Source organism: Clarias gariepinus, chromosome 7 (genome assembly GCF_024256425.1).
Source record: "Clarias gariepinus isolate MV-2021 ecotype Netherlands chromosome 7, CGAR_prim_01v2, whole genome shotgun sequence".
NCBI lineage: Eukaryota > Metazoa > Chordata > Actinopteri > Siluriformes > Clariidae > Clarias > Clarias gariepinus.
This window is the reverse complement of record NC_071106.1, coordinates 15,657,940-15,670,519: the sequence shown is the minus strand read 5'-3', so window position 1 is coordinate 15,670,519 and position 12,580 is coordinate 15,657,940. Positions and strand designations below refer to the sequence as shown.

Here is a 12,580-nt window from a genome sequence, read left to right as displayed (position 1 = left end):
TGCAGTAGTTACAATTAAGGGCTTTGTATGAGAGAGTCATGAGGGAACAATTTAACACACTGTTTTTATAAATGTATTTTTTTTTTTACACTAGAGCACTCACTTTGCTAAATATCTTTGCAAGTGAAAACATACAGAATATAAGCAAATGTAGCCAATATCTTTTATTATGAGATAATTACACACTCCTAAATCTTATGGAAAGCCTTCACAAATGAGTTGAAGCTATTATAGCTGCAAAGGGTGGGCCAAAATCATATTAAACTCTCATGGATTAGGAATTGGATGTTACTTAAGTTCATATGGATGTGAAGGTATGGTGTAAGTAATTGGGGTTAAATTCCTTAACGCCGCATTCTGTGCCAAAATGCATTCCAAAGTTCAGCTCATATGACTCATATGAAGCTTCAATGTGAGAATCCAAACCAATGTTTTTAACAGTTTAAAAATTATCTGATCAGAGTAAGAAGATATCAAGCTTGGAGTTCGGAAAAAACAGCAGGAATCTGCCTCATCATCTACACTTTTGCTACATCTACAGTATGCTTATCCTGTATACAGGGCCGCTGGGAAGCCTATCCCAGGAGACTTATGGCACAAGGTGCTGGACCCTGGCATCCATCACAGGGCACACACACGCACACACACACACACACACACAAACAGACACACACTGTGGGCAATTTGGGAACTTTAATTATAATTCATGTACACACACATTTATAATCCAAAACTCCATGTACAAAGTCCATCCAAGTTTATTAATTATATATTTAATAGATTCCAGAATTAAAATATGATATTGTATATACATGTGACTATAATTATATTTTCCCTTGCTAAGATCTGTAATACTCCCGTTATTTCCTGTTATTTGTTTCTCCTTTTAAGCTTAAAATTTTCTCTTTTGGCAAACCATAATCACAGTTTCCCTCTTGGAGAAAGCATTCTGTAATGACAACCTATGCAAATTTTAAATTTATATTATAAATGGCTTAGACTGAAACATCCATCAAAGCCTTTTAGACATGTATATGATCTACATAAATGTTTACTGATGCCTGACTGCCCTTTAGAGTTGTTTTACATTTTTTCCCCCCTTAGTGTAGGGAAACTTTACAGCTCTGGTCTATGGTAATCACCCATATGTTTTAAATGCAGTGAATACAGATTTGACTAAAAAATTGCTGGATTACAAAGACTGCAGTTTTTTTTCTGTAATTACTAACAAATTGTGCAGAGTACATTGACTATAAATCTGACTAACGTCCTGAAGCAACAGATAAACGAGGAATGAGAGAGAGAGCGAGAGAGGGAGAGACAGGTAGGATATTTGGAAGGTTAAGGCATTGCGCTTTAATTCCTCTTGATGATTGAGTCGTATTTTACATTTTCTACTTTGCTTCAAACTCATGGCTGAATGAGCACACAACGAACTTACAGGTACCGTCACATTTTTCCAGGGACATGCCATTTTGTTTTTAAGACAGCAAGTCTTTCGTTCTTTGATGGTACATAAATTATCCAAGAAAAGAACCTACTGTGCCAATTTTATGCTAAAAGTGGTGTCGAATGCAAGCATATAGCCCACTCTGCAATGTCATTCACACATCTACATGTTATTTTTGAGCTTGCAGCTTTGTTAGGTAACATATGCATGAAAATGCGTGTACATTTCTCGCTGTAGTGTTAAGGAATGTGTTTGTGTATCTGTGTTTACAGTGGTGTTTGATGACTGTGAGGGGAATAAGGATGTGAAGTTTGAAGTGACCCACCCCGACTTCTTGATAGATGAGGACCTGAATCTGGTCCCAAGACGAGATGTAGTTGACAGTGGGACGGTCATGTTCATTCACTGGCTGAATGACCTCGCTGATGATACAGCACAGGTGGACATAATTGGGCCGCTGTCCCAATCTACCCATACACTCAGGGTAAGTATGTGTGTGTGTGTGTGTGTGTCTGCTAGTCTTTCTTTTATGTGACTTTATTTGATGATGGCAGAAAATCAAATTAAAAGGTTAATGTTAATATGTAATAATATGTGGAGAGGTGTTTCCTTTTGCATTGTACTCTATACCAGTGGTTCCTGGAGGACCCCTTGCTGTGCACATTTTAGTGTTTTTTTCAGCTCCCAGAACACCTGATTTAACTAATTAGCTAATTAATAGCTTTCATTGAATAGAAGTGAGAGTAGCAGAGCAGGGAAAACACTAAAAAGTGCAGGGCAGGTGGTCCTCCAGGACTAGGGCTGGGAACTGCTACTCTATACTACAGAAATAAATGAATTCCGCCAAGCTCTGTTCAGTAATATTTTACTTTCTAGGGCTTCATGACCAATCAATTAAATCTCTTCAAGGCGCATGACATGAAATCAGTTCAATTCAATTTTATCACAAAGATACTTTATAGAAATATAGATTTTTATTACATGTTTTACTGCAAAACACAACAAATCCCATTTGCCATGTAACCGAACTTTCTTTTTTTTAAAGAATTTTAATTTTTTTTTAACCTTTTTTGCAAATCACAATATATAATTCTTTTGGATGCCTAAATGCGACAGTGAATGATAACAAAAAATGATATGTAATCGCATCCTTTCTTCTTGTCACACGATCAGTAAAATGATTCTACTGGCTGGGCAAAAAGACTGACTGCCTCAAATGAACTAAATTTAATCGATTAGCTTTTGGAAAATGTTGAAGCCAAGAAAAAGACATTTATAGTCTGTTGACAGCCCTTGCAGTTCCACCAGCAGTCATGGACTTTTATTATAAGGTGCTGTCATCATATACTAAAGTGGTAGAGGAGGAAGCTGATGAACTCTTGCTATTTCATGCTTTTTCATGATCTTTAACATTTTTTTTGCAATTAAAACATTTTAGGGGAAAACCTTGTTTCTGACAAGACTGCTAGGATGGATTTAGCTTGTTGTGTAGTGAATCCTCTCATATTTAGCTGCCTAACAAGAAATGCAGAGTGTGGTGGCAGCTTGAGATAACATTAGGACAAGCCACAAGAGGACCCAGATTAAAAAGGAACCCATCTTGTGGGTGACAGTGAAAATTAGAACCCGATGGATTAAAAATTGCCGGATTATAAATAATTATAATAAATAATCAATTTAAGCAAGCTTGATTTTTGGTGAAGTCTTTAATCCACATGGGACTGGCCAGAGCAGCAAAAAGTAAGACAAAAATTGCAGAACTCAGACGTAAAAGCAGAAGTAGAGCTTAGTGTTAGGTTTTGATGTCTAACGTTGTCAATATGTTCCTCAAAAATATAGTAACCAAGTTTTTTTTTATGATGCTTATGGTGCTTTCTTTTTGATATGTAAATTCATAGATGAGTGTTAAAGCTTTTTCACAGGCAAAGGAATACACTTAAAGGAAAGTGAATGGCTAGTAAAAGGAGAGGGGTACAACATCCTTTTAAATCTTGCTCGGTTTTCTTCAGTTTCCTCTCATTGTCCAAAAAACATGTATGTAGGCGGACCACTTACACAGATTTTCCCCTAATGGGTGTTAATGAGTGTACATGTAATATGTGTGTGTGCGTGAGAGAGAGTTGAATGGTGGATGGTAGCCTATGATGGATTTGAGTCTCGTCCAGCATGAATTCTTTTATTTTGTGGTCAGTGTTAACGAAATGTTAACATGACCCTGACCAGCACTGCAAAAAATAATATTTTATCCTGAATAAAAGAAAAAGAAATCCCTTTTTATTTTTCATTGTAAGAATGATATACAGTAGGGCTGTAGCTATCGAATATTTTAGTAAACAAGTATTCTACCAAAAATTTAATTGATTAATCGGAGTAATCGGATAATATGTACTTTTGCTTAATTAAACAGCAATGTAAAATATATAAGAGAAATGAAGATAATTGTTTTTTTTTTTTAGAAAATGCTGTATTGCTCCTTTCCATTTTGCAGCCCGCAACAGAACGCTCCCTCAAATCAATACACAGCTAACTGTTTGCGACTCCTTCCGCTTTGTGGGTGACATAAGCGCTTCTTCTTCGTCTGTGTTTACTGGCGGCTTACATCCGGGAGCCCGCTGTGTCATGCCAAACAAATAATTGCGCAAAAACATAACGCAAGCTTTTAAAATTAATTAAAAGAAGCTTCAAGGCAGAAGATTTTGCCTCAGTCATTTTTTGTAATTGATTTACTCGAGTAACTTGAGGAATTGCGTCAGCCCTAATATACAGTTTAACAAATATAAAGCCACAAAATAAATTTTCTTTTAGCTGCTCCTATTAAGGGGTCCTTCAGTAGACCATCCGATCTGCACACAACTTTGGCACAGGTTTTTACGCTGGATGCCCTTCCTGGCCAAACTGTCCCATGCATGCTGTAGGTGATTAGTGTGGGGGTATGGCAACCCACTGACAGCAGGGCTTAAACCCATATCCTCAGATCCATAAACCAACAACCTAAAGCCGTAGTCGGCTGAGCCACCATTCCTCCTGCATAAAACCAGAAAATACCATTTCTAAAAATATTTATTAATTTCAAGTTTAGGATTTTTTTTTTTTTTAAATACAGTACATGTTGTCCACATGGGCAAGATACAGCCCACGGATTGGAACTAGCATGCATACTATTTTAATCTGCCCCATGACATCTACTACGGAAAAACAGGGTGCCAATCCATCACAGGCTACACACACATTCACACACACACATTCACACACTATTTGGGAACGCCAATTAGCCTAATCTACATGTCTTTGGACTGTGGGAGGGAACCCACCAAACATGGGGAAAACATGCAAACTCCATGCACACAGAGACGGAAATTGAACCCGGGCCCTGGAGGTGCAAGGCGACTTTGCTAACCACTACACCACCGTGCTGCCTAAAATAAATCATATTTTATTATATTTTGTTGAATATATAACAACATATATTATTAATATATTATTATGAACATTTTAAGTAAAATTTTGAAAAAAAAAACACATTTAGGTTGTTTAGACTTGCATTCTTGTGCAGTAATTGTATTTCTGTTTATTTAAACTCTCTTTCTTGCATGCTGGGTTGCCAGATCAAGCATACAAACTCTTGACTAAGCATGGCTGAAAACCCTTTCCCATTAATAAAATAAAACTTAATTAAATGAAATTAAATAAGAACCATACTATAGTTCAATGATTTATGCTGTCCCCTAATTAGGTATTATTAGGTAATATAGGTATTAATATATAAATATCTAATATCTTTAAATATAAATATCCAAAAATATTAAAATGTAACATTATGTAATGTGTTTAACTGTCTGTAATTCAGTGATGCAGGTCTTTACTGCAGGAGTAAAATAAAGTTTGGTAATTGTAAATCAGTCCATCTCAAATCCACAGCATTTATGTATTAAAGTAATGCATTGATAAACCTTTCATGTTAAAGATCCATAGCACTGGTAAATATCAGAAAGTTAGAAACATGCAGGGTTACTGTATGTAAACGGTGATACTGCATTTAAGTGGATTGTTTTTTAAAAGTATATATATTTATTGTAACCTCAGACTACATGAGATTGACACAAAGCCATAAAAATGTCCGGCCTTCATATAACTAGGAAAATATGCTATGCTGAACTGTCAGGTCTATCAAATTCGTGTAATTTAACATGCCAGCACTATGCATTTCATGTTTCATTTCAGTCTTCCAATGTTTAGCCTTTGGCTCACTTTATCGAAAAAAAAGTTGCCCACCACTGACATAACTGCTTGAAATAGGCAAATTATTCACCAATATAAAGCTTGAATTAGAGATATTTTACTATGAGGATTAAGTGAATAAAAGAATGAAAGCATGAAAAGGTTTCCTGCAATTAATGTGATATAGCAACCACAACCAGGGTATTTTATTCCCCCCATACCCTGGTTGCAGAAGTCTTTACCCCCATTTATACTGGGTCATGTATCTGAGTTTAGAATTAAGAAGGGTAAAGAAAAATCCCAAAACATTAGCTGTACCATGGAACACCATGAAGTTCATTATCAACAAGTAAAGAAAATAGGGCAACACAGTGACATAGCCAGGAACAGGACACCCCTCCAAATTTAACCAAAGGACAAGAAGGGCAAAGAACATTATAGGTACTGCAAGAATGTCAGGCATGTACTGGTTACTCCCTACATGTGACATCAAACTATTGAACAACTCACTCAAACCTGCCTGAATCACCCCTAAACTATGTGGCAAAAACAGAACAACAGAACAATCATCCAAAGAACACCATGCCCACAGTGAAATATGGCGCATTGTGCTATGGGGATGCTTTTCTTTAGCTAGGACTGAGGTTCTACCTGAGACAGAGGAAAACATGGAACGCTCCAAATACCAATCTATTTTGGCACAAAACCTTCGGGCCCCTGTTAGACAGCTGAAGGTGAAGAAAAATTTCACCTTCTAGCACAATAATGACCCCAAGCACAAAATCCACGTCAAAGAAATGGATTCAGAAAAAGATCAATGATCAACATTTTTGGAATGACTCAGTCAGAGCCCAGATCTTATTGAAAACCTGTGCACAGGCGATCCCTTCACAATCTGATAGACTGAGGGCATTTTTTCAAGGAAGAGTGGAAAAAAATTGCCAGTTCAAGATGTGCTATGTTGGTAGGCTTTTATGCCGAAAGATTGAACGCTTTCTTAATAAGCATTAGCTAAGTTTTTCATGTTTTTTTAGCCATGTTTTTTCTTTTCTTTCCTTTTTTTTTTTGATAAGATTTTGACATTTGATTTTTGTTGGTTGTTGTATCTCAGTTTAGTTGATAAAAGATTTATATTGGCTTTTTTTTTTTTTTACATCACAAAATAATGTGATTCTACCAAGGGTGTGTAGTCTTTATATGAATGAAGTAGTACAGATTGGTAGGTAATTCATTTAAATTAAATTGGATTCTTAGTCCAAGTACTGAAAAAACAGATATGTTTTGAGTCATCATTTAGGCCTTGTTCACACGGGCGTTAAATTTTTGGATAAACGAACGTGCTCTGAACGTCCTAGACGTTTATGTTGCGTTTTGTAGTGGTGATCGATTGACTTCTACACTGGCGTTCGTTTGTCTCTGTCTAACGTCAGCCTGCAGCCCAAAATGTAGTTTGTGTGTTAACCTGTGGGGGCAGTGTGTCAGGAACTGGATATGAAAGCCCGCCGCTACTGGGTTCACTCTCTGACTGCACAATGTCGGATTAAAGGAAGTTTTTTTATGGTATATGAAGAAATGCCGCATAAGTTTTTCAACAATTAATTTTTTTATTTTGCCCTTTTCCGCATTTTCCTATGTATAGCATGTAGTATCATGGGATATATCCGGTCCTCCGAAGCGTAAAATGAACGCGAAGAAAACGCAATAGAAGCGGTTTACTTGCGTTTGTTAAGTTTTTAACGCAAAGAAAAAGCTGCATGCAATGTTTTTTTTATGCCGTATAAACGTGCAGCCGGACAAACGCACGTCACCAAAGCCTGTGTAAACACTCTCATTGACTCCTATGTGTAGAAAACACTCGCCGCTTGATCCGCGCTCAACGGACGCTACAAACGCAAGAAAAACGCTCGATTTTAATGCCCATGTACTGTAAACAAGGCCTTAAAGATTGCCAAAGACTCAGCTGCAAGGACATCTAGAGGAATTCATTCCACCACCTGGGTGCCAGAACAGAAAAGAGTCTGGATGCATGGCTTCCTTAATCCCTGAGAGATGGTGGGACCAGGCGAGCAGTGCTGGAGGATCGGAGGGAACATGGTGTAAACTGAGAACTGATAGGAAATTTGTAGCTTGTAGACAAGCATCAGTGTTTTGAATTTGATGCGGGCACATACAGGAAGCTAGTACATACAGTGGAGAAGTGGGGTGATGTGGGAGAACTTGGGAAGGTTGTAATTGAGATGTTCAGCTGCATTCTGTATCAGCTGCAGAGGACGAATTGTGGACAGAGGCAGACCTGCCAGTAGTGAGTTGCAGTAGTCCAGTCTTGAAATAACAAGGGACTGAACAAGCACCTGAGTAGCCTGTGAAGAAAGAAATGGGCAGAATCGTCTGATGTTGTAAAGAAGAAATCGACAAGAGTGAGTAAGGCTAGCAATCTGTGGAAAAAATGACAGATGATTGTCCACAGTCACCCTAAGACTGCGGGCAGTGGCTGAAGAAGTGATGTGATTGTTGTCCAGGAAGATCACTAGGTCTTGACCAGGGGGTGAACCACCAAGGATAAAAAGCAGTTTGGTTTAATTTTTATTGAGCTTCACCTGATAAACTTCCATCCAGGAAGAGATGCCTGCCAGACATTCTGAGATCCGGGTAGAGACCTGGGTGTCTGAGGGAGGAAAGAAGGGAATAAGTTGCGTGTCATCTGCATAACAATAGTTTAAAAAGCCATGCAATCTGAGCTTACCAAGAGATCATGTATAAGGGAGAACAGAAGAGGACCAAGTACTGAACCCTGTGGGACATCAGTAAAGAGTCTGCCAGTGGCAGATGTGAATCCCCTTTATGTCACTTTGTACAACCTACTGTATATTCTAGGTAAGAAGCAAACCATTGCCATTCTGTTCCACAGATTCCAAGGCTTGTACTTTAAGTAAGGATGGGAATTGATAAGATTTTTACGATTCCAATTCCATTTTCGATTCTGCTTAACGATTCGATTCTTTATCGATTCCCTTATCGATTCTCATTTGGAAGAAAAGGGACAACAAATTGTTGATTAGCATCACCAATGAAAAAATGTATTAAATAATAAAATAAATATTCTTCTGTAAAATTAACAAAATACAACAAATTATTTTGTAGCAATTCTACAAGAATTTCCAACATTTTCTTATAGAAAAGAAGGCATTCATTTAACGTTAACCGTTACTAACAGCAAGTTTTACACAGCTAATATGATGGCAGTGTTTGTTAGTTAATTAGTTACCTGCAGTTTTATTAGTCGAGGACATGCTATTGTTGTTGCTGCTGGGTTGAGAACTCGAAAACGCAACATTCTTTTATAGTTATTGCATGCTGTGTGTGCAAATGTTTTAGCATGTTAGTGGTATTTCCTCCCTTTGAGGAAATATCTACGCTGCAAGTATTGCAAGTGGCCCTATTTTCATGTTTTTTGATGAAATACAACCAGACTTTTGCAAATTTTGCAAACGATTCCGAGGAATTGAAACACTGGGAACCGGTTCTCAACAAGAACCGGTTTTCGATTCCCATCCCTACTTGTAAGAATAGATAATAGAATCATGTGGTTTACTGTGTCAAATGCAGCTGACAGATCCAGAAGGATGAGGACAGATGATACAGTAGTTTAGCAGCATGGAGTTTCTCAGTAACGGACAGAAGTGCAGTCTTTGTGGAATGTGCCACTTTAAATCCGGATTGGTTGGGATCATTAAGGTTGTTCTATAAGGGGGAAAGAGACATTTGGTTGTAAACAGTCCTTAGAAAGAAAAAAGTTACTCGATACTGGGCGATAGTTGCTGGCATCAGCTGAATCCAGGAAGGGTTTCTTGAAGATGGGAATAACCCTTGCCTTCTTAAAAGCAGCAGGAACATAATCAGCATGATCAGATGATATTAAATAGCTGATGATGGGTCTAATGAACAGGTGTTAGGATTGGAGGATAAATTTTGCTGAAACAGGTTGGAGAATTCTACTAAGGGAGGGGCGGGGGTCCTGAAAGTGTAGGGGTTGGGTTGGCAGCAAGGGTCTGGCGGATTGCTGCAATTTTTTCATCGTAGAATGTGGCATTAGCAGCCAGAGAGGATGGGGTTGAGTGGCCGGCGGGTTGAGTAGTGAGGAAAAGATATTATGGAGTTTGCCAGGATCATGTGCCAAGGCTTCCATGCCTCCACTGTAGAAGGCAGTTTTGGCAGAAGTCACGTCACATGAGACTTTGGAGAGAAGAGCATGGTAAGAGACAAGATCAGCATCAAGCTGTGATTTCTTCTATCTCTCTGCAGTTCTTAATTCTCTTTGGGTTTTTTGTGTAATACCTTGGATAGCTGAGGAGCAGGACAAGAAGTCTTCCTCGGTTTAGAAGACAGAGGGCATAGGATGTCCATGAATGAGGAGAAAATGGTTTCAGTTGCAGTCTCTAGTGGTAAAGAGGTAGATAGAGTGAAGGTTTCTGTGGGTAAAAGTGAAAATTTGGTAGTTAGCTTTAGACAGGATAGGAAGGGAGATGTTGAAGGATACCAGATAATGATCAGATTTATGAAGAGGGATAGCAGAGATATCTGTGCCTGGAGAAAGGTGGCAGAAAACCAGGTCAAGAGAATTCCCTTTTTTGTGTGTGGGAGGGCAACTGTTTAGTGTTAATGAGAAGGAGTTAAGGAGAGGGAGAAGGAAAAAGGATTAGAGTTTAAGTCTGAGTTTGAGTCCGAGTTAAAACCTCAGAAAACAGTGTTATCAGAAGAAAAACGTTTTTGTTTACTTCTTTATATATTGCAGATGATGCATAAAAATGGTTATTTAACTCATGCCAGTTTTCACTGAGCACTACTAAATATCAGGGGCATTCAAGCCAAACTGGAACTTGCGATGAAATTTCTCATGAATTAAGGCATATAACTGATTAACATTTACAGAAGACTTCAAGCACTGTATGATGATTTGACGCATGGCAACAGTAAAACTTTTGAACGGTGCAAACGTTTTAAAGAATGCTGTACGTCCATGAATGACAATCCCTGGCAAGGTGGCTCAGAGCCCCCCCCCCACAGTCATTCCCATGAACATTTCGCAAATGAAACACCTGATCATTGAAAACGGATGGATAAATTGTTGGCAAATTGCAAAAGAGACACATCTTGTGAACATTCACGAACACTAATTGCACATTACAGGTACTCGGCTGGGAGGTATTGCTATTCCTCTATACTTAAAGAGGTTCCTGAGAGCCCAGTGTTTTAAACATAAAGCAGTAGTCCGATCACGGCCGTACTGAGAAAACTTGTGTGAGCACAAGTGAAACAATGGGATAAGTGCATTAGTGTAGCAGTGGATTATAAATAAAAGAATTATTTACTCTTATAAGTGTGAAGTCATTTTGCACAATCAAAAGTCCCAGTTCGACATAAATGACTTTTAGAAATTTTGGTTATTTGAGGTTATGTAGCCTTTTCTTTAGCAAAACCCACTGCCATTCTCCATTGTCCTCTCTCAGCAACAATACATGTCCATTTCTCTGAATTGCGGCTTATTGGATTTTTTTTCTTTTTTTGTACCACTCTGAATAAACTTTAGAGACTGTTGTGTGTGAAAATCCCAGGACATCACCAGTTACAGAAATATTTAAACAAGTGTCTCCCAAGTTGCACAACAGAAAAGTGTTTCCCATATCCCCGTGTAATTGTGAATCTGAATTCTGTTAATGCCACAGCCACATGTGGCTGGGAACCCTGGGGAGCAACATTGCCTGTTCTTTAAGGGCAGAAAGATGGCATTCTTGCTGTCTCATATTAATTACAGCAACACAAGTAAATCATGAACATTTGTGAGCCCATGCAAGTGGAAATTGGTGGATAGCTCTACGTGTGTTATGCCTCCAATTAACGTTAACATGCCTAGAAGAAGGAATATAATCGGCTTGGCCGTCCCTGTCGCTTGAGAGGGGAGAACCCTAAGCTTATCAGGTGGAAAAATGCTACTGTTTTTACCAGATTCTTCCCATGCTGGTTTTGGATATAAACATTACCTGTCCCACATCACCATGATGTTATGCACTGCGCTTCTGCATTAAAAATTTCCTGGTTACATACACACGTGGACAAAATTGTTGGTACCCTTTGGTCAATGAAAGAAAAACTCACAATGGTCACAGAAATAACTTTAATTGGACAAAAGTAATAATAATGAAATTCTATGAATGTTAACCAATGAAAGTCAGACATTGCTTTTCAACCATGCTTCAACTGAATAAAAAAAAATAATAAAACAAACTCATGGAACAGACCTAGACAAAAATGACGGTACTCCTAGAAAAGACAAAAAAATAATGTGAACAAAGGGACATGTTAATTTAAGGTGTGTCCAATAATTAGCATCACAGGTGTCTACAGACTTGTAATCAGTCAGTGGGCCTATAGGGCTCCAGGTAGTCACTGTGTTGTTTGGTGACACGGTGTGTACCACACTCAACATGGACTAAAGAAAGCAAAGGAAAGAGTTCTCTCAGGAGATTCAAAAGAAAATTATAGACGAGCATGTTAAAGGTAAAGTCTATAAGACCATCTCCAAGCAGCTAGATGTTCCTGTGACTGCAGTTGCACATATATTCAAAAATTTTAGATCCATGGGACTGAAGCCAACCTCCCTGGACATGGCCGCAGGAGGACAATTGATGACAAATCAAAGAGACGGATAATCCGAATGGTAACAAAAGAGCCTGGATAGACTCAAGATCCAAGGTGAACTTCATGCTCAAAGAACATCAGTGTTAGATCGCACCATCCGTCGTTGTTTAAGCCAAAGTGGACTACATGAGAGACGACCAGGGAGGACACCATTGTTGAAAACAAATCATAAAAAGGCTAGACTGGAATATGCCAAACTACATGCTGACAAACCAC

The 12,580-nt window shown here is 38.3% G+C and overlaps 1 protein-coding gene across 1 annotated transcript in view; it reads left to right on the top strand.

Annotated features, from left to right (window-relative positions):
* Nucleotides 1–12,580, top strand: part of cdh13 (cadherin 13, H-cadherin (heart)) — a 421,723-nt gene that overhangs the window by 157,137 nt on the left and 252,006 nt on the right. The window contains exon 3 of the mRNA XM_053500544.1: nucleotides 1,723–1,934. Coding sequence (XP_053356519.1) covers nucleotides 1,723–1,934 — 212 coding nt within the window. The remainder of the gene's footprint in view (nucleotides 1–1,722; nucleotides 1,935–12,580) is intronic.